This window comes from Anoplophora glabripennis, unplaced genomic scaffold (assembly GCF_000390285.2).
Source record: "Anoplophora glabripennis isolate ALB-LARVAE unplaced genomic scaffold, Agla_2.0 scaffold362, whole genome shotgun sequence".
In the NCBI taxonomy this organism is placed as follows: domain Eukaryota; kingdom Metazoa; phylum Arthropoda; class Insecta; order Coleoptera; family Cerambycidae; genus Anoplophora; species Anoplophora glabripennis.
Genome location: NW_019416455.1, coordinates 35,362 through 56,236, shown reverse-complemented (window position 1 = coordinate 56,236; position 20,875 = coordinate 35,362). Strand labels below are relative to the sequence as shown.

General features: G+C 33.4%; 4 protein-coding genes across 4 annotated transcripts in view; 2 read left to right on the top strand and 2 right to left on the bottom strand.

Annotated features, from left to right (window-relative positions):
- The window catches only part of LOC108909119, a 72,165-nt gene extending 67,900 nt beyond the window's left edge, over positions 1 to 4,265 (top strand). Inside the window, exons 3-6 of the mRNA XM_018713355.1 lie at positions 1,703 to 1,958; positions 2,023 to 2,232; positions 2,515 to 3,000; positions 3,091 to 4,265. Of these exons, the coding sequence (XP_018568871.1) occupies positions 1,703 to 1,958; positions 2,023 to 2,232; positions 2,515 to 3,000; positions 3,091 to 3,410 (1,272 nt within the window). The 3' untranslated portion in view covers positions 3,411 to 4,265. The remainder of the gene's footprint in view (positions 1 to 1,702; positions 1,959 to 2,022; positions 2,233 to 2,514; positions 3,001 to 3,090) is intronic.
- Positions 4,266 to 5,826: 1,561 nt separating this feature from the next.
- On the bottom strand, positions 5,827 to 6,818 carry LOC108909113 (PITH domain-containing protein GA19395). The gene is made up of 4 exons (XM_018713347.1): positions 6,564 to 6,818; positions 6,370 to 6,491; positions 6,209 to 6,313; positions 5,827 to 6,154 (listed from the first exon to the last, which is right to left on the bottom strand). The coding sequence occupies exons 1-4, from the start codon at positions 6,747 to 6,749 to the stop codon at positions 5,941 to 5,943; spliced, it is 627 nt and encodes a 208-aa protein (XP_018568863.1). The 5' UTR covers positions 6,750 to 6,818; the 3' UTR covers positions 5,827 to 5,940.
- A 3,659-nt stretch (positions 6,819 to 10,477) lies between these two features.
- LOC108909109 (SPRY domain-containing SOCS box protein 3) lies at positions 10,478 to 13,465 on the top strand. The gene is made up of 2 exons (XM_018713343.2): positions 10,478 to 10,757; positions 12,652 to 13,465. The coding sequence occupies exons 1-2, from the start codon at positions 10,478 to 10,480 to the stop codon at positions 13,152 to 13,154; spliced, it is 783 nt and encodes a 260-aa protein (XP_018568859.1). The 3' UTR covers positions 13,155 to 13,465.
- Positions 13,466 to 19,407: 5,942 nt separating this feature from the next.
- LOC108909111 (eukaryotic translation initiation factor 3 subunit H) lies at positions 19,408 to 20,648 on the bottom strand. Its single transcript, XM_018713345.2, has 2 exons — positions 20,484 to 20,648; positions 19,408 to 20,401 (listed from the first exon to the last, which is right to left on the bottom strand). Exons 1-2 carry the CDS (start codon positions 20,559 to 20,561, stop codon positions 19,463 to 19,465), a joined length of 1,017 nt encoding a protein of 338 aa, XP_018568861.1. The 5' UTR covers positions 20,562 to 20,648; the 3' UTR covers positions 19,408 to 19,462.
- Positions 20,649 to 20,875: the final 227 nt, after the last annotated feature.

Here is a 20,875-nt window from a genome sequence, read left to right as displayed (position 1 = left end):
TTTTGCAAGTAATTAGTAAAATTTAAATATTCGATTTTTGGTTTTATAAATGGCTAAAATTGACTTGAAAGTTATACCAAAACTAAACTAAATAAGCTTTTTAAATCGTAAAATTAACCTAATAATAATAATTGACCTAGCGGTCTCGAAAAATAAAAAAGTTATTGGATAATTTATTGTATAGGATAATTATTTTATTTTTATTTTACAAAAATATTAAGAGCAATAAAAGTATATTAATTTATTTTTTATTTAATTTTTAAATAATAAGTTTTTCGTTATTTTCGACAAGTTCTTGAGTTGAAATAAGCGTTTCATCATCAATTTCGGATGAAACTAACAGTAGTAAAAAAATTAACTTCTATATATTAACTATAGACATTTGTGAAATTTAAATTTTGTCATGTTATCAAGAACAGATTGCGACGTCATTTAGTGCGACTAAGAAGACAACACGCTTCTCAGCAGCCTGCAGTTTAGACTACAATGAGGTGTTTGCATAGAAAAAACATATAGTATTTTGCTACTTAATAATACTCTACAATGAATTTAATCCGAACTATACAGCTAAAATGTAGGTATATAATTTTTATTATATTTATTTCATTTAAAAATTTTTTAGATCGAACCGTTGTTAACACCATTGTGGCGTAATAGACTGTGGCCCTCTATTAGTAAATAAACAGAGAAGGCCAGTGGTATGAAATTTCAGTTGAACTTCCTATTAATAGATGGTGCAATGAAGACGTAGTTTAACACCACGTCACAGTTGTCCACCAAATTTGTTTTAATTTAATATTTTTTTAAATTTACAATTGTTAAATAATGAATCCGCACAGAAATAAAAGACTACAAGGCAAGTTTTTAGTCTCGTTATTTCATTTTCTGACAATATCTGAAAACGTGGCAATCTTGAAGCAAAGCAATTTAGTAGTCTCTAAACTCTTTTCATTTACTATATTCATGCCGTCTGACAGACCTGTCCTGTCACTCATCTTCTCAATTCGATATCGCACTAAATGACATCACGAATTGGCGCTACAGCAAACGCCCGTTTAAAACATTATTTTGCGCGCCAAACTTTAATAATTAAATATTGTTCACAATATATTAGATATTTGTAATATTTACACTATACAAAATGTAAAAGTAAGTAATAAAATAAAACATTGGATAAAAAATGGTAAGGAATTGTGAAACAACTTCTGAGGATGTAAAAAACTAAAATAAAGTAAGTTTATAATATTAGAGAGTGAGTGATGCAATACAACAATCGTAAAATTTATTATTATTTTGTTCAATAAATTATTGAAGAGCTTGTATAGAATTGTGATACGTGGAACTTTACATCTACACAATAAAATTATACCAAATTCTGTACTAAGTAGCACCATAATATTAAGACGTACATTTTTAAAACAAATTTTGAAGCTGTGTTTGCCAAATAATTGAAGCAAATTCAAATTTAGATCTGACTATGAGTCAGAAACATTAAAATCGCTAATAAAACATATACACATTTTTTGTACTCAATTATATAAAAAAAAACAGTATTAAAAATTTTTCAATACCTATAATCTGGAAATCAATTATGGTTTCAAAATCAGAAATTTTTTTTGGACTTGTAAGACTTTATATTTTTACTAGGTACCTAACTATATGTTCAGAAATATATATTCATCACTAACCGTTCTTCCACCAGGTCCCGAATGGTCTGCTCGTAGTCCTGGACAACTACCTCTTCCCCGAGGACCAACTGATGAGAAAGAATGCCTCCCAAGGAAAGTTAGTCGACATATCCGCGTACTCTGTAGTCACGTCCAAGGAAGAAAGCAAAGCCCTATCGAACACCACCTTCGTAGAAAACATAATGGAAGTATTGTCCTACCTCAAGAGTGGCGTCAGAGTGTTCCAGCACTTCCTGTCGCGGTCGAATGTGTCCAAGCTTCTACGGGAAGGTAGGTGGTTACGATCTCTATTAGAAATAAACTCTACAAAACTAAATATATTTGCTCTTCACAGATGAGGAATACACTGTGTTCGTTCCAACGGATCACGCTTTCCAGAGGTGGCACCCCATCGACTGGGGTTTCTACCCATTCAGCGTTCCGGAATTTACGGAGAGTGTCATCGTCAATCACTTCGTGCAGGGGCGTTTGAAGCAGGAGACGATAAAAGATGGAGACGTCGTGAAAACGCTAGGAGGGAAAGAAATTGTATTCAAGAAGGCTCGTAGGTATTTCCCAATAAAAAAAATGAATAAATCTAAAGGAAGTAATGTATGCCTTCTTCTGGCACCTAGCCAGATTGGGGGCAGATATATATAGGATGTATAAAGTGGCCTTTTTCATCTCCATATTCGAATTTACAATTTTTTTTTTTTTTTTCTAAATTGATATATGAAGCACATAAAAGTTTAGATCACCACTTCTTTTGATATTCTCACTTTAAAACAAGATATTTGATGATCGTATCCCGAAAAAAAAACAACGTCCACGTTTTTTCCTATTTCAGCAAGTCTCACTGTAAATGGAGCCACGATAGTCAAGGGTGACACCCCAGTAGCGAAAGGTAACATTATGTTTATCGGTGAAGTCCTGTTCGTCAGCGAATCAGTAGTGTCGAAGCTACACCAACAACACAAAGATAAAGAGACGCCTCCCCTGTTGGCTTTTCCCTGGTTTGGAGCCCAGTTCCTCTCTCACGCCTTTCTAGCCCTCGAGAGAGACAAAAGATTCACACACGTCACCAGGTTCTTGAATCTGGCCGATCTGGCACCACACGTCTCAGGTGCGGGCTACACTTTCTTTGTACCCACTGATACAGCATTCGAAGAATTGGGACTGGACAAAATGCCTGACAATTATCTGTCCAACGGTGATGGACTTCAGATCTTGTTGAATCATTTCGTAAAGGGAAGACTGTACGACAAGGATTTGATAGACGGAAACCAACTGACAACGCTGGGAAACAAGACTATTGCTGTTAAAAGGGCCAACGGTAAGAGTCAAACAATTTCACTTGTAGTTTAATATTTATTCCTCAGATGGCGCCACCACTTAATTAATATAAATCTAATTCTTTTTTAAGGTCATGTCGACGTAAACGATGCAACGATAGTAGAAAGCGAGGTGTTCGTTTACAACCTAGGCACGATGTTCTACATAGACAAAGTTTTGTTCACGACTGCAAACAATTTGCCTGTTACCAGTACAGAAGCGGAGATTACTACATCTGAACCATTTACGACTGTGTCGAATGTTGAAAAAGTACCCGAAGAACTAGCGGAAGAGTCTGGCTCGCTGCCCGATGTGCTTTTCGCTGACAGTGCTGCAGTTACCGAAATAGAAAATCAGACAGAGACTGTAACAGTAGGCCCGACTGTGGCTCCTAACAATACGATAAAATAAATAAGTGGTTCCTAGAAAATTGGGTCGTTCATGCTGACGTAATTTGATGAGTTATGTCGTTTCCAACATCAAGATTACTGCATTTGTGTATAAAAAAATTATTTTAGACAGATTACTACCAGGATAATTCTGTTAAATCACCTACTTTTTTTTTTAAACAGGGTATGTTGTAAAAAATACTCAGTTACGTTATCATATATCTTATTTTATTAAAACCAAACAGAATATATTTATATGCTAATTTAAGTTGCTGGAAGGAGCGTTTGAGTGACAAAAACTGGAAAGGTATACAAAATCAAGTTCATATCAATATAATTTTTAAGGCTTTCCTATGTGCATAAACCACTTCAATAATTTACAGGGCTATATAAACATAGAAAGGATTTAGAGCAGTATGTATTATTTACTTTTTCACTATGTACATTACTATGTGTATATAGTCATAATAATAAAAATATTTATGTATTAAGGTTAGTAATATTATATAGAAAAATGACTGATGAATATTAGAAAAGCAATTTGCAAATATTTTGTGAATTGGTTTATATTTCTATAATAAAAATAAATTAAAATATGTCTGTTTACTTAGTAAATAGATAAATGTTGTGTAATTCTTGAGCTTTTAATAATTAATGTTTAGCTGTAGTATATATATACGGTTAAGAAACATTCCATTTAGGGTGTGACGTTTATTAATTTATAAGAAATTCATTGTTATTTTAATACGGACATAAAATTTAACATCTCACTAAGTTTCTTAGGGGCGTAGATTTAAGAATTTCCAGAAGTCTACATAAAAAAACTTAGTGATTTGTTTTCAGCTCTTATATTGTTAATAAATGGATTTTACTCCTATGAATTTGTTTTATTTGTTTTTCTCACGGACATAAAAAGCTAATGAGAGTATTGAAAACCTACATAACATCGTTAACATTATTAAATATCTATTTCAAAATCAATTAAATAGAAATCATTATACAAGAAACATTAAAATATGTACCTAGCCTGCCTAGCCATTTAATTATAACAGACATCACAAATAAACAGTATATCATACATATACAAATTCATTTAGTTTTGTAGAAAAAAGGAATTAAATATTTTATTTAAACAAATAAATACTTACCGACTTACCTTAGTTCTATTGTGCTAAAAACTTTGCTAGAAAAGCGTTACACTATACTTTTTGTAATTTTTTTATAACGAAAAATACTGCTAGGTATAAACAAAACAATACTGTCATGGGTCATGGGCATCTAAATCTAGAGTGGAAATTAAAATTTCTTGTGAAACTAGAACACTTGTGCAATTTACTATACAGACTAATGCATTCGTGGTATTTACAAAACCTTCTTTAATATTAAAACTGAAATTCTAATATGAAAAAAGATAGTATGTACTTGATTCCAAATATGATATAAATTAGAAATGTAAATGTAACTAATTTCTACATGCATTTCTTTAAAAATTGGAACCCTTATGCAACTTACTATACAGGTTAGTGTATTCACGACTGCATAACCAGTTGCTGTTAACATTTATTAAGTAACTATTTATTATAAAATTTTATTCAATTCTTAAAACAATGAATATAATAAAAAAAAGTTTAGACTTGATTTTTAAATTTTATATTATCTATCACAATAATTATGATATTCGACCTAATATAACTAAATTCTAAATAGATCCCGACTATAATAATTAATAAATGTATCACCTGTAAAACTGCTCGATATGCATCGTTCTAAGCAGTTCAGTCCAAATAATGCCCACATAAAAATATATACCTGATATTCAATATACGATTTATAAATAAGATTGATACAAACTAACATCTAACATAATATAATGTTTCCCCTGCACTTATTTTAAATTGAACTTTCAGAATTAATTGTCACCAAAAGGCACTTCAACAAAAACTGAAATTAAGTCTAATTGTTACACAGTCTTATTATACTTTGGCTTAGTAGTATACCTGTTGAGAGACATAATTAACGAAAAAGGCCTTTGAAGCAATGTAGCCATTTGAGAAATGCGAGCATTATAGTCTTAAGATTTGTCAAAATAACCACTGTATTTTGTCTGTACTTTATTTGGTTGCAAAACAGACCTGAAATAAAGTGAGCATTTAAAAATAGTGCAACCAGAGAGCAACAAGAGGCAAAGTAGTTTTTTTTTACTGGAAGATGTTCGTCATGCTTAATAATTTCCTTCATTGAAGTGAATATTTTTCCCTCCAAAAAAAAACTGCCTATTGTTTCTAAGTAAGGCATTTGTTATTATTTGAATGCCTATTACTGAGAAAAGGTTGTAAACTTCACGCATCTCCATTTGCAGTCACTTCGACCTTCAAAAATGTTATTTATTTTGTTTACTTACACCCAAGGTAACATAAATAAGAAAATTTTAAAACAATATACAAATTATTTATTAACACTTGAAACTAAACAGGTAATAAAATTTTAGGTTTTAAACATCACAAATTATAACAAATGCTGTTAAACAACTCTAAGTACTGGAAAAGATATTCTTACTGTCCCAGCCTAGATTGGGTGAATTCTTCTAGAGGATTTTTATGATCCTGCGACATTGGCCTCGCTTCGTACGTACAAATAGTAACGCCGTGATGATGCGGCTCGAAATATTCGCCTTTAAGGCCAATATAATAAATCCTAGTAGTTTCCGCTCCGAAATTGGTCGGAAAATGCATTGTTAAGTGGCTCACATTGTTAAATGTAACTACCCTAAAACCGTAGCAATGTAAGAATGAAATAATATAAGAAACATATACGTCTTACTTAGTTACATATTCAGTAAGACCAGTATTATCCTTAACTAATTCAAATTCCTGGTCTGGTACTGCATTTATGTCATCGAAAGTCATAGAAGGTCTATTTTTAAACCTACAAGGACCAAATTTTTATAACACTCTCTGACTATTACATTACATTTCACTTACAGTCTCATTTTTGAGGGATGATTATCAGAGTCTTCTCCTATTACTATAATACCTTTCAACTTTACGTTTCCCACAAAGGGAATGTTAAATAATAGTTCTTCATCGCCATCCGACTCTACAAACTGAGGAAAACCTTAGACCTAATTCTATGGTTAATACACAAAAATATCAACAAAAAACATAACCCCACTTACCAAGTCGAAGTTGAGACGTTCCTCCCAGGGTTTAAAAACTGTTTTTCCTGATCCTTCCCTGACTTCATTGAGACATTCTAGATTATCCTTGTTAATCTTGGTATATAAGCTGTAATGGATGCCCATTTCACCCGGTTCTTCATGATGATGACCTCCGTCGCCACAGCATTTCCCATGGGGAGCCATTTTTATGCACAGTCACAACACAATATTAAATAATCGCCAAAATATGTATCAAAGATTTGTTGTGACAGGTGACAGCTATGACAGTAGTGGTTAGGGGTTTACTGCGGGTTTTAGAGGTTGAAGACGACGGTGCCCTCTACCGGGTAGAAGTAGAAGTTTGGGTAGAATCTTTTTAAATTTAGAGGGCAGCATTGTCGATGTACCATTGATTTTTTCAAGTTTAAATTTCGTATATTTATACAATTGTGTAGCGAGAATAAACTGTGATATATTTAAAATATAGAGGTTATTTAATATTAGATGGTTTCAATTCAATTCCAAAGTGTTCTGTTAGTATATCCACAGAGTAAGTAAAATCCTTGCTGATTGCATTGAAAAAATAACCCTAATAATACATTTTTAATTAAAAAAATATCTTTTTAAAGTTCAGTACCATTATTTCCTTAATATACAGGTTTTCAATTATTATTTTTTCTTCTAAAGTTTCGTACAGTCCAGGCCGATCATCTCTCTTGCGCCGAAGCACAAATCAAACATTTAGATAATCCCCAACCCCATACCTCCCCCAAACTTCACAAGTGTGGAACTCCTCGCCATAAATATGCAGCTTAAAAATTCCCCTTAAAATATCCACATATTAATTGCAGAGGGTCATTGAACCCCCCCGATCCTAGCTGAGCATTTAGTGCGAGGGTGGGTTTCTCCATATCACCTCGCGATTTCCCTACCCCATCTATCTAGGTTGCGCAGATATGACTCTGTTCGAGTCGCGAACGGTCTCAACCCTCGCACCGTCGCGACGTCCACTTGCAGCGCGCCGCGGGATATTTCTTTAATATTGGTGCCGAGAAATATTCGCGGATAGAGGAAAATGACCAGTGTGCAGCCTACTAAGAGTGTGGATAGGGAATTCAGGATCAGACGGTAAGTTCGAGCGGATTGTGTGAAAAATTTCGTGCAGTTTTTGTCAGGTTTCTTATCACTAAATAATCGATAAGGCCGCCATTGTTATCACCTGCATACATGTTTAATGAGCACAGGGCAAAAGCGTGCAGTTATATCAATTTAAAAAAAAAATGAGAAAATAATTCCGAAATAGCTCGATATGAACACTGCAATATCATCCAACCAAGAATAAGTGTATCTATTGCGATTATAAGTATTTTATAATAAATCAATGCACCATATTGTTAACTCTGTTTTATATTTTTTGTGTCGATTGCAATGCCGTAAATAGGCGAAAAACAGAAACTGAAATATATAAATAATCAATATATAGGTGTTCAGGTCAATCATCTACAAACAATTTCAAAGGGCCTTCCTTCATGTTAACTCTAAAATCTCTGTGAAGATTTGTTATATTCGGTTTTCCTTATGCTTATTATAATTCAATCCAAGACATTACATTAATTTTTTACTATGTACTTTTATTAAACTGAAAATTTGAAACAGTTGAAAATAAAACAAAAACAATTGCATAATGGTTACCTACTGCAAAATATATATAACACTTTCTAAAAACTTCAGAACTACTCTTCAATATTTAAAAACGTATGACTGTAATTTTAATACCTAGTTTGTAGTTTTTTTTATCTCTAATTGCCGATTTTATGTGCATTCTTCCACGATATCGATTTAAATGTACGTACGGTTTACAGATATATGACTCATATATGTATACGAAGAGGGTAACTATTCACATTTCTAAAGCAAATCCCATTAATATGTTGGGATTCCAACAACATTTCGTCTCATATGTCTGTAAACTTCAAACATATTTTTAAATTTGTAACTGTGTTGCTATGATTAATTCCATTCTTATAAAAGCATGTGCAAAGTATATGATGCGAGACATTTTACTTGATGTAAGACAAAACCCAAAAATAAATAGTTATTGAAAAATAACTTGGCAATAAATTTTTATCTCGTAAGGTGATGTTAAAGTTTTGAAAATTAATGAAAATTTTTTGTAATATTAGAAAACCACGAAGGGAATTGACTGATATTTGATACTACTTTTAAATGATCTTTTAATTGGTACAATTTTAATTTACTCTTTTTTATATTAAAAAGTATATCACTGAACTTTATTTCGAAAAAACATTAATAAATTTAGATGGTACTGTCCAAACTTAATCAAAAAATGTTTTTGATTAAGTTTGGACAGTAATGTTTACCAACTATTTCATTTTCTAATCTAGGTCCAACGGGTAAGTTAAAAGTCTTCTTTTAAGTACCAAAATTCATTTAAATATGATTATAGATAGCTGAGGCCTGCATTTCGAAAACAAAAACTCCTCAGACAAACGAATTTAATATGAAATGAAGTTTCGTAAGAGTATTGGAAAACATGTGAAAAAATATATGTATTCTGAATTAAATTTTTAAGTACGCATATATGCACAGAGTGTTATTTAAGTACGTCGACAAGCTTTAAGGTGTCTTTTCAGTGAATTTAATAAACCAAAAAGGTTATAAATATGAGTCCGCATATTATATTATATTTCGAGATGCGGAGTGTTGAAATTGAAAAAAAATTACTTTTTAAAATGTCTGAAGACGAAAATGAATTCGGATAAAAACATATGTAGCACTGCCGCGGATGGAGATCCGGACATTACTTTCATTAGAAACTAAAAAAGACGCGACTGATGCATATTTTGAAAATTCTGCTATTACTTCTAACTCTTTAAGATGGTTTCAAGAATAAGTATAAGATATTTTTGAAATTATTACTTTTTTGAATGTTCATTAACGTTACCGAGCACTTCATTAAATTTAACACAATTCTAGAACTCTTTACTACCATTATTACGATTTTAAATACAAAACAATTATGAAAAATCCGAGGAAATAATGGTGCTATTTTTTTGAGGATCACACCACTTGCTACCTCTATCAAAAATACAAAATTTCACGACATTAATTTTTTCGAAATTGTGACGGTTAATTTGTATTGCTAGCAAAAAAGTCCTATAAACTTTTTTTGGGAAACGATAAGTTCTGTAGTTCTTTTACATTTTATAGATTGTTTGGTAACGTTAAAAGAAATTTAAAAGAGATAAATCGAAAATTATTCGTTTTTCGAATAAAATGAAGGCGACCTTTTTTCTTGGAAACACCACAAAAAGTTACTATGGCATCAAACTTTTGGGGTTGTCAGTGAAAGTAACTCCCGGTGTCTCCGTCACTGGTACACGTATTTAACTTCGAATTCACTAGATTGTTATTTTTGATTAGATAAATTATTAACCTAAGTCTCATCATTCTGCATCAAACCACTTCAGAGATGTAATAGAAAAAGGAATATTTCAAAATTTACTTAGAGTTTGTGCACATTCCTAATTAACACCCTGTATAATATATTATTCAACTCACCAACAGCAATTGAATTAACCTTCTTATATTTATTGGGACCCACATTTAGGATTTAAAAAGTTGACTCGCTTGGAGTAACAAAAATTTCTAGCAAAGCTTTCTACTTACTGCGAGTGAAAAGCATATTTCGTTGCGCTAAGAAGACAAATCACTTGGAGACTATTTAATGCGGATATTTTGCTACAATTAGTGAATTTTTACCAACAGTAGCAAAAAATTTCTCTCGGCGTAGAGCAATATGCAGCTCTAATCTCCCTTTAAAGTTTGTCGATATAAACTGTAAACCGATGTATGTCTGCTTCAGAGTCGATGAGCCCCCTCAGGTGTGGCATCCCCCCTCAGCATAGCAGATGGCGGAGGCTTCTGGGGGCGAAGCCGAAGAAATGGCCTCGGGGGCGGATACCAACCCCTTGCGCAACGGCTGTGACGACCTCTGGACATGGGACCGCAGAGAAAGGAGTCCCGAGGTCCGACTGTACGGATCCAACTTCAGGATCGCTCATTTCCACCCGAATTGGAGCAGCGGCACCGCCGGGGTGAGAGGTACCAGGGTACTCAACAACGGGCGGTACTTCTGGGAGCTGCACTTGTCCAGGAGGATATTCGGGACGAGTATGATGTTCGGAATAGGTAAAAAAGTATTGTTTCATTGATTGTCTTGAATATTAGTTTATACAGGGTGATTCAGTCATAATGTCATTTAGTTTTAAGAGCAAATAGAGAAAAATGAGATAATACGATGGCGTGATTAAAAAAAAATTAAATGCATATTTAAGCTGAAAAAAACTATTTTCAAATAATTATTTAACTCTCGCACGGATTTCTATGACTTACTTTATCGCTCTCACGTAACGGCCGATGAACCATGGGGACTTTCCGACCCTGTGTACTCCTATCCATACATTGACACCGAATCTCCTCTGAAAGCTAAACCGACGAGTAGTGAGCGAGTTTTCATCTGACCAAATGTGACTATTATGGCTGCAAAGAAATTAGCTCTGTTTCACTTTAAATAAAATTTAATATTGAAGTTACAAAACCCCAAGAGTTCAAATAATTTAAATTTCATTTCATAACCATTTCAATTTCATTACAGAAATAATGACATAAAAAAACAACACTCACTAGATAAATTATAAAGAGAGGGTGAAATGTATGTAGTATTTAAATATTGACTGTAAGTAATAGAAGATAAAAATATAATCGGACAGAGACAAATAAACAACTCGCTACGTGTTTCCGACCAAGGCTAACCTGTGTCGAGATCAATAACCTTCTAATTTGCACGTGTGCACTTTAGTCTAGGAGCCAGACAGGGTTCCGTTGCTAACGAGAGTACCACGGCTGCAAACAACTTATTCTAAAGTATTTTGACCTCCTGAATCCAAAAAACTTGGTCGCAAAGCCTGAAAGTGGTCAGATTTATTGTTATCAACAAATTAAATGTTGAAATGGCTGTAAAAAGTTTATTTTTACAGCTAGTACACGGAACCTGATCTGGCTCCTAGACTAATACGAACTGTAGTAGGATCGTATTCCATGCAAAGTAGAGCAAACAGTTATCGGTCTTTTATCAAAGGAAAATGGTGTCATCAATGAATAGGGATGATTGTTTTCGAATGTACGGTTATTACAATTTATCATTTTTAATATTATTAACGTTTTCATGTTTCATAATTTATTATGTTAAATATTACACAGTTTTAGTATTTCAATATGCAGTTGCGTATAACCAAAGTTTACATAATAAATGTAAACTTTAGTGTAAATCTAAACTTTGATGTATCCTAGGTAGGCACTTATTGTTTTTGAGAAAGCAATACTTATGTTTTTTACCTGTTTAAAATGCCAGCACGAGTAAAACAGCATTCATCCGTCCAGAGCACTTTGTTAATAAAGTTGTGCTGCACTTAGGAACCAATTGCAAAATTCAAGACGATGGGGGAAAACAGCTGTTTCAAAAGCTTGAACTTTTTGAAAATGTGTTATGTTAACTCCTTTGCGGGATAAATGCGGGAGATAATGCGGGGTGGTAGATTTGAATAAACGCTTTAAATTGTTAGGTAAAGGTTTTGTAACCGTGTGTAGTGTATTTTGTTTATTCGGGTATTTATAGTGTGCCGACTTTTTTTATTTGATAAAATACAGTGTGCCTACAAACCTTTGCTTTATTTATTTTCTTTTAACGAAAGTTGACTTCGAGAAATCAGGCTTGTTAAAACATTTTGCAATAAATTATTAAAATTAGTTATAATAAAAGGCAGCATATGATCCTTTATTTACTTGCGTTTTATTGGTTTCGTACATATGTATCCGTATACTAAAGCGGATTAATTAAATGTGAACACAGATTATGATGTGAACTTGGCAACGCTGTTCGATTTTCTGTCTTTATTAAGCCTTCCGAATACGTGGTTAAAATTAATGACATTATGACTGAATCACCCTGTATAGTTGCTTTAACAGTATTCCAATTTTATTTTGTAACCTAATTAGAGAGTGTTATTAAAAGGTCCATTTGCAGGTACAAAAAAAGCCCGCCTTCACGCCGATTCCTTCACCAATCTGCTGGGCAAGGACGACCAAGGCTGGGGCCTCTCCCACAAGGGCCTCCTCTGGCACGGGGGCAGGTGGACGCACTACACCAAACCCTTCCGGGAGAACGTCGCGACGAAGATAGGCATCCTGTTCGACGGCATCGCCGGCACCCTGACCTACTACAAGGACGAGAAATGCCTGGGCGTCGCCTTCAGGGGCCTGAACGAGGTGAAGGAACCCCTCTACCCCATCATCTGCTCGACTGCCGCAAAGACTGAGATGTTCCTGGACGCCATGAAGAGAGACTTCGTGAACCTTCAAGACCGCTGCAGGGCGGTGATAGTCAAGAGGATCAAGAGCAGGCAGGACCTGGAGAAACTCTTCCTGCCGCCTAAAATCAGGCTGTATCTCAGCGAGGCCATCGTGGACACCGTTGAACCGTTCAAGCCGGTCAATCAGAACGTGTCGAATAATATTGGGACGATTTGATTTTTTTCAATGATGAATCTGTAAACGATCATGATCTCAACCCGCGAATTTGGAATCCTGTGCCATGCTGATGTGTAAATGTTTCTTCAAAATGCGGTATGTATAGTGCGCATGGTTTCCTGATTAATATACAGGGAGTATGTATTCCAAAATTAAATAGCTTTCACGATAAATTTTGATTGGAATTGTTTTACTTATTTAATAAATTCAGCAGTTCCGGAACAAATTTTGCTACCATTAGTTCCATGCTCAAAACATTCGTAAAAATCGCTTCGCGTAAGACATATGAAATTCCTATATCTTCAACAACCTCTCTGACGGTGATTCTTTTATCGGGATCGGGAAGCACAATCTCTTTAACTTTTTCCACGTTCATCATCGATAGATGTTCTATTGCACCCAGACCTTGCGTTATCTTCGATGTCTTCTATACTTTCCTAAGAACGTTTCCATCCATTCATCTTAAGTAGGACACCCTGTAGAAATCTCCAAAAGTATATTTTTTCGAGAACTATCATCAAAAGTCGACATTTTCGTTAAATTTTCGGTTGACAAAGTGTCTTTTACGATACTTATTTATAATTTTATTAATAAAACAATATACATTTAAAGTAATATAACATTTCAATATAAAACAGTAATTATTATAAACAGGATGATTACAATTTATTTCGCAGTACATGTAAGCTGAAAGTGCCGATAATGCAGTGAGCATCAGAGAGCTAAAATGCCAGATCCAGTGCTGTCAATTACACAGCTATACACAAATTTTCAAAAAATAAACAGAATCCCGTCAACGAACTTTGGCGCGAATGTGTTATTTTTTGAAAATTTGGTCGGCCGCCATCTTGAATTTTGCAAAATTGACCTCGAATTCGTGATCAGCGACCCTAAAACCCCCCTTTAACAAAATTTGGCGCGAATCTGTTATTTTTTGAAGATTTGGTCGGCCATCTTCGGTCCGCCATCTTGAATTTTGTAAAATTGACTTCGGATCCGTGATCAGTGACCTCGAAAACCCTCGTATACCAAATCTGTTATTTTTTGAAAATTCGTGATATCTGACTTTAATTGACCCGTTTTTATTTTGAGGTTAGAAAAAGAACCACCAATTCTGACCACGGATTTTTCTCCTAGCACTTTTTCGTGAATTTTTGCTGTTTTTAATATGTTTATTGAGGTTAGGTAATTCCTGTGATAGCCCAATTCTGACACAGGATTCGTGATCAGGAGGCAAAAATACTTCTGGATGACATATTATGTCGCATGAAAAGTACAGACAACTTTTTTTTTGTTTGGCTCTGTGTTATCGTAACTTTTAGTTCTGGGTGCTCAATGAGGCTGCTGCTGTAATTATTTGTTTACTGGGCACGTTGAATTATTGAGAAGATCCTTTAGGCTTTGCTGAAGATGGTAACAATTTATTTGCGACTGAAGTTTTTTTTTTGTATAGAATTTTCTATAAATGTCTTCGCTGCCGTACTAGAACGCTCTGCGTCGACTAAAGGCGCGTTTAAACTGAACGAACATAGAGCTAGAGCTAGAACAAGAGCATTCTTTCTCGATCTTTTAAGACCGATTTACATCAGACGAGCGAATGCTCATTCTATCCCCACTGTATCAAATTCATTTAGTGTAAACAAACGTTGAGCATTCTTTCATTGTTTTGTTTGCGTTCGTAAAGATTCTATGGAATATTCTAAGAATGCTCGCTCGCTTGATGTAAACGGTAGTAGAGCGTGCGAACAGATGCTTAGAGCGTTCTTGCGTGTTCGGACGTGCTCGCTCCCCGGAGCGGTCTCTTCAAAGTGTTCTTGTGTTCGAGCATTCGCTCGGCTGATCTAAATATCTATGCAAGAATTCTAGTTCTTGGTTCTCATTCTTGCTCGATGATATTTTGGTGTAAACGCTAAGAACGATCTTTCGTTTACACTAAAAGATCGAGAAAGAATGCTCTTGTTCTAGCTCTAGCTCTATGTTCGTTCAGTTTAAACACGCCTTTAGTGTACTGACCATATCGTCGAAGGTCTAATTTTATTAATTTGTTTGAACCCTTTTGATTCAAACACGGTTCAAACGATTTCAAATATAAATTAAATTGTTGCATATAACACAATTGTCTTATTTTATGGCAGTTTTCGAAAAAATATTGTTTGCATCTCGAACGCGAACTACTTTTGCGTTCTAGATACTAGAATAGCTATTTTAATCAATTTTTACAAATACATCGACACCTTTTTCTGCCACTAATTATTCGGCAAATTTTATGTTTAATTTTTGAATACTCCACCACCCTGTATAAAATTCAAATCATATATTCTTTAAGAAAAATACCTGTCTAAGTTTTATGGAAGAAATAGACAAAAAGGTCCTCTGTATATACTGACTATTTTTGAAATGGGACAAGCAAAGCCAGTGGTTACATGTTACCATAAATTTAGCCCTACAAAATATATAAATTGTCAGTTTTAGATATTGTAATGGGACTACCACTACTCGAGATATGTATTAACTGTCCTAATTTAAGATTTCAATATCGCATTTTCCACCACATGTTCGTTTCCACCAGTATCATCACTTGTACTGTAAAAAGACTATAGTAAATATTGTTAGGAATGTATCTTAATGGAGAACTAATTTGGCAGTTACTGTTTACATCTGTTTAATTTTTCAGTTTTCTTAAGTTTAAATTTTTTAAAACAGAATCAGTTGATTCACTTTATGCAAACAGTTTCTCAAAACCGCATAAAATTTCTCAAATCAGCGGGAGTTGTTATTGTTCTAGTCGAATCTATTTTATTTGTGATATTGTTTTAGTTTAAGCTGAAAAACAGCGTTCAATTCATTTATATTGATGACTAAATGTATAACTATAGTTGCACAATCGTTTTGTGTATATTTTGGCCAGCTTGTGCAATAGTAATGTGAATAAAAAATAATTTTCGTTCTTACTGGAGACAGTAGGTAAATCTCATAGGAAAATGTAAGAAGATACATACAGGCAGAAGAGGTTTAAGTCGATCAAATTTAGTTTGTCAATACAAGACGATGAATCAGATCGATTTTTTTTGATATGGTATTATTTTTGGTACCATAATAAAAGTCTGGAACGCATTTTGCATTAAACCTCTTCTATATTATATAAAAATATTCATTAATGTAAAAATAATGTTTGATGTAATAGGGAAATTAATCAATAAATTATTTTTTATTTAACAAGATCTGTAATTTTCCTTCTAACACTATGGGTGTTTCGCATAAGAACCGACACATAGCAGGGGCATGTAAGAGAGCCCAAAATATGGTGATTTAACGCAGCTTACCTTTATACTAAGCTTCACCCCTGAGAAGTTATAGACCTTGAAAGTGGGGTTTCAAATTAAAAAAACTGTGAGATAATACCACATTTCAAATTTGGCGCCGTAAACTGGCTATTTTCTATCACGTTTGTGATTGGTTGTACAGAGACCCAGAATGATTTAGAGTGTTTGGAAATTGCAGCCTTGTGCCTGTCTCTGTCAATATCTTATCCAATATTTATGTAATTCCATAAAATAATAACACTCACTACAAGTCAAAATATCAAACAGAGGATCCCTAGCTACTCTTTTCAAGAATATCCTTTTATAGAAAAGAGGAGCAATATTTAATACTTGAACCGAAAAAATTTGTTCCATTATTGGTACAGAGTTTAGGGGGATTTATGCGAACAAAATCCCATAACTACGTCAGTGACTTTAGACGAAAATTATTTCACGTCAAAATATTAGCTTATTTTTTATTAGTTCAAAAAATAATATTTTTTTTAAGTTTAACACTCTTTATTACCACGAAAACGTAACGTTTTAGAGAAAAATGTTATAGGAAAACCCCTATTATTTTTACAAGCTATATCTTTTGTTGAAGTTATAAACGAAAAAACAGGAACACTCTGTATATAAAATTTAAAAATGTGACAAATACCTGATTCTGTATTTTCATTTCAATATTATTTTATGTTTTATACATTTATAAACTATTACGACTTTTTTTAATTAAAGTAGAAAGCAGCAATTTACTTTTGCATGAACGGTTTACACTTTTTCTTGCAAACGATTAGAAAAGTAATCCTAGGTTATTCCAAGGGGTGTATAATAACGCGCTGTAATTAAATTTTAAATACAAAAATGCTAATAAAAATTCGCAATTTTCAATTTAGAAAAAATTAGTTTCCAAATATATTCCTTAATAGATCTACTGTTTTGCTTTTATATTAAGAATATATTCGAATCAAAAGAACAAGTATATTTAAAATAAAATTAAATAGGTAACATGAATTTAGTGGTACATTCTTAAGGCGTTTTCGAAAATTCACTTGGACTGCTCAGATCACTATCTTTATCTTTGTAATTCTTATGGTTTTAGAGGGAGAGAACGATATATCTAGATCACTACGAGTTAATTTTTGTAAACCCCTTTAATGAAGTTCGTTCTTTTACATTATGGGAACGCGTCAAAAGAGGCGCTGCTGTAATGCAAATTGGCGGGAAATAAAAAGTTATGATTATACAACTTTTTATTAATCTGTGATTTACGTAGTTATGTTTGGTGTTTGGTTACCAAGTTCATATCGTTCTGAACTTCTAAACGTTCTAAGTCGCATTAACAAAACGTTTGCTAAAGTTTAAATTTTTTTTGGGCACAAAATATACGAAAGCTAGGCATTTGACGTATTGATTTTCAGTTTCTGGATCAAATAACTTTATAAGTCTACATCTTAATGTTTTATTCATATACCTTCTAAAAGTTCACCTTATAGTTCACACCGTTCTAAACCTGGTAACCAAACACATCTAATGATTATCATTTTTATTTAGTTAGTTCTCAACTTTATCAACATTGCATAAATTAAGACTTTTAGCCAAAGGAATCCTTTAAAATTTCAATCGAAGAGAAGTTAAAGAATACAGAAATAACTTTAACAGCACTTAACATTTTTAAAGACCTTTAAATTTGAAAGGAATAAATTACAAGTCAGGGCCGATAGTTCAAAAGTAATATAGAATTCCCTGACTTTTTTAGAATTTCCCAGACTTATCCAGGTCATTTTGTAGTTAATTTTTACATAATAATTTGGTGTTTAATGCATAAAACATGAAACTTTATCAAGACGACTATATAATCTTATTTATACCCAAAGAACCTCTTATAAAGGTTTCAGAACCACATAGTTTTCTCTTTCAAAATCCCAGGGCTGGCTTTCACAAAATTCACGGTTGCAAACATAAAATCCCCCGACTATTATGAATACTTCTAAATTCTCCGACTATTCCCCATTTTTTATGAAGAACAATGAATTCCCCGACTACCCGGTATTCCCAGTTTTCCAGGTTTCTACGAAACCTGCAAATGTATGGTAATTTTTTTTACTCAAATTTTTTTTAAACTCAATATTTTATTGTAGTGATGTAAAATAGCATGCTATTTAGTTTTGGGTGATATATATCAAAATATATATCATTATATATATCAGATGAATTTTGTTAAAAAAAAACTATACTCAAATTAGTTTTTTTATATTGCTAATGCCTTGCTGATTAATTTGACACCAAATACATGTCATATATATGAACTTTTAGAAAAGTNACAAAAGGTAGGCATTTGATGTATTGATTTTCAGTTTCTGGATCAAATAACTTTATAAGTCTACATCTTAATGTTTTATTCATATACCTTCTAAAAGTTCACCTTATAGTTCACACCGTTCTAAACCTGGTAACCAAACACATCTAATGATTATCATTTTTATTTAGTTAGTTCTCAACTTTATCAACATTGCATAAATTAAGACTTTTAGCCAAAGGAATCCTTTAAAATTTCAATCGAAGAGAAGTTAAAGAATACAGAAATAACTTTAACAGCACTTAACATTTTTAAAGACCTTTAAATTTGAAAGGAATAAATTACAAGTCAGGGCCGATAGTTCAAAAGTAATATAGAATTCCCTTACTTTTTTAGGATTTCCCAAACTTATCCAGGTCATTTTGTAGTTAATTTTTACATAATAATTTGGTGTTTAATGCATAAAACATGAAACTTTTTCATGTTTTCATGTGTTTTTATTTTCTCTTTTTCAAGAGGTTTCTACGAAACCTGCAAATGTATGGTAATTTTTTTTACTCAAATTTTTTTTAAACTCAATATTTTATTGTTTTCACAAATAATATATATATATAAAACTAAACACAATCAAAATTAAATTTAAAAGAATTACTTTGAAATTGTTTCGTATTTTATTTAAGGGAAAGTTTTACAGTAATATAAAAAATTTAATGATTACTATTCGTTTCCTTGGCATTCTGTAATGCCTGCGTAATATACAGCTTAGCCAAAGATTGAGAGCAAAACTGAGAGATGGCTTGGCTGTAGGTATTAATCTGCCCAGCGATAATCATCGGATTCAACCTTGGCGGCACAGGGTGTGGTCTGAACAGCTTATTGATGTCTTCCTCTGGTAGCGCCGGCTCGTCTTTGGCTGCTCGGGCAGCGTTTTCTTGTGCCCGCTTAAGCAAGTAGCGCTGCTTGTCTTGCTGTTGCCTGTTAACCAACTGTTGGTACCTGTTAAACTTAATAGCTTCTTGATTGAGTTCATCGACTCGATCCATCAAGCAGCGCAGTTGACCTTCCAAGACAGAGGCAGTGCCCAGATCTAAAAATTTAGAGCCTTCTTCTTCCGGCACCATTTCTGCTAATTCTGACATCATAATATTTGACAATGGAGAGTTCTTAATCAGGAATGGTACTTCAGTAAATAAATTCTCAAAACCTATTTTCAATTTCAACAAAGCTTCAGGGGTAAATTCACCCTCCTTGTACATTTCGATGGCTTGAGGAGTTAAACGGTAGGCTTTAAAAGTGAGGAAACCTCTGGAAGATTTCTGGGTATCATAAATAACAACTACAGATTCTTCTATCGACGTTTGATAGTGAAATTGTGATTCCAATAGTGGAAGACTTAAAAAGTTTCCCACGTCAGCACTTTGATACCAACCTACATGGAAATGATCAACATTAACCCTCCGCAGTCTGCGCATCATGGCTAGCTGATACTCATCTTCATCCATAGTTTCATCAGTCTGTTTTGGGAATGGAAAACAATTGGTTATTTCTAATCTGTTATCGACAACCAGCCCCAATAACGCTCCTTGAGCAATATCCATATTTGTTGTAGATTCTTCATGGCAGTGTTTCACTATTTTCATAACAGCCTAAAATTAAACATTTTTAATGTCTTACTTTAGGTTAGGATATCCGTATGGTTACTTAAACGTGTTTTAAGTGAGTACTTACCAGTCCATCAGCCTGAACATAAGCGATTGTTGATTCATTTTCTGGCACACGCCTGGATGCTGCAGAACGGGCTGCCATTCTGAAAAATTGATTAAAAAACCAACAATACGAACAAATTTAAGAGACAGTAAGGAGTACAGCTGTCAATGTCAAATAAAAAGTAAAATTTCTAGTGATGGGAGATTTCGAGTGAAAAATCGAGTGGTACTCGATTATTGAGATCACTCGAGATATCTCGAGATGTTTACTCCCACCACTCGAGTGATTATTACCCTACGGTTGCACCCCAAAATGTTAGTGCATACTACACATAGTCACTGATTGCGTAACCTTTTTTTTAGAATAAAACGAAAAAGTGGTTAGGTTTTGAAGTGCGTGAGCTTTTTTTTTTT

Coding starts and splice junctions, on each gene's coding strand:
- LOC108909113 (XM_018713347.1), bottom strand. CDS start 6,749: ATGGCTCCCCATGGGAAATGCTGTGGCGACGGAGGTCATCATCATGAA. Junction 6,492..6,563: donor AACGTCTCAACTTCGACTTG/GTAAGTGGGGTT, acceptor GGTTTTCCTCAG/TTTGTAGAGTCGGATGGCGA. Junction 6,314..6,369: donor CATCCCTCAAAAATGAGACT/GTAAGTGAAATG, acceptor TGGTCCTTGTAG/GTTTAAAAATAGACCTTCTA.
- LOC108909109 (XM_018713343.2), top strand. CDS start 10,478: ATGGCGGAGGCTTCTGGGGGCGAAGCCGAAGAAATGGCCTCGGGGGCG. Junction 10,758..12,651: donor GAGTATGATGTTCGGAATAG/GTAAAAAAGTAT, acceptor GTCCATTTGCAG/GTACAAAAAAAGCCCGCCTT.
- LOC108909111 (XM_018713345.2), bottom strand. CDS start 20,561: ATGGCAGCCCGTTCTGCAGCATCCAGGCGTGTGCCAGAAAATGAATCA. Junction 20,402..20,483: donor ATGTTCAGGCTGATGGACTG/GTAAGTACTCAC, acceptor GTTTAATTTTAG/GCTGTTATGAAAATAGTGAA.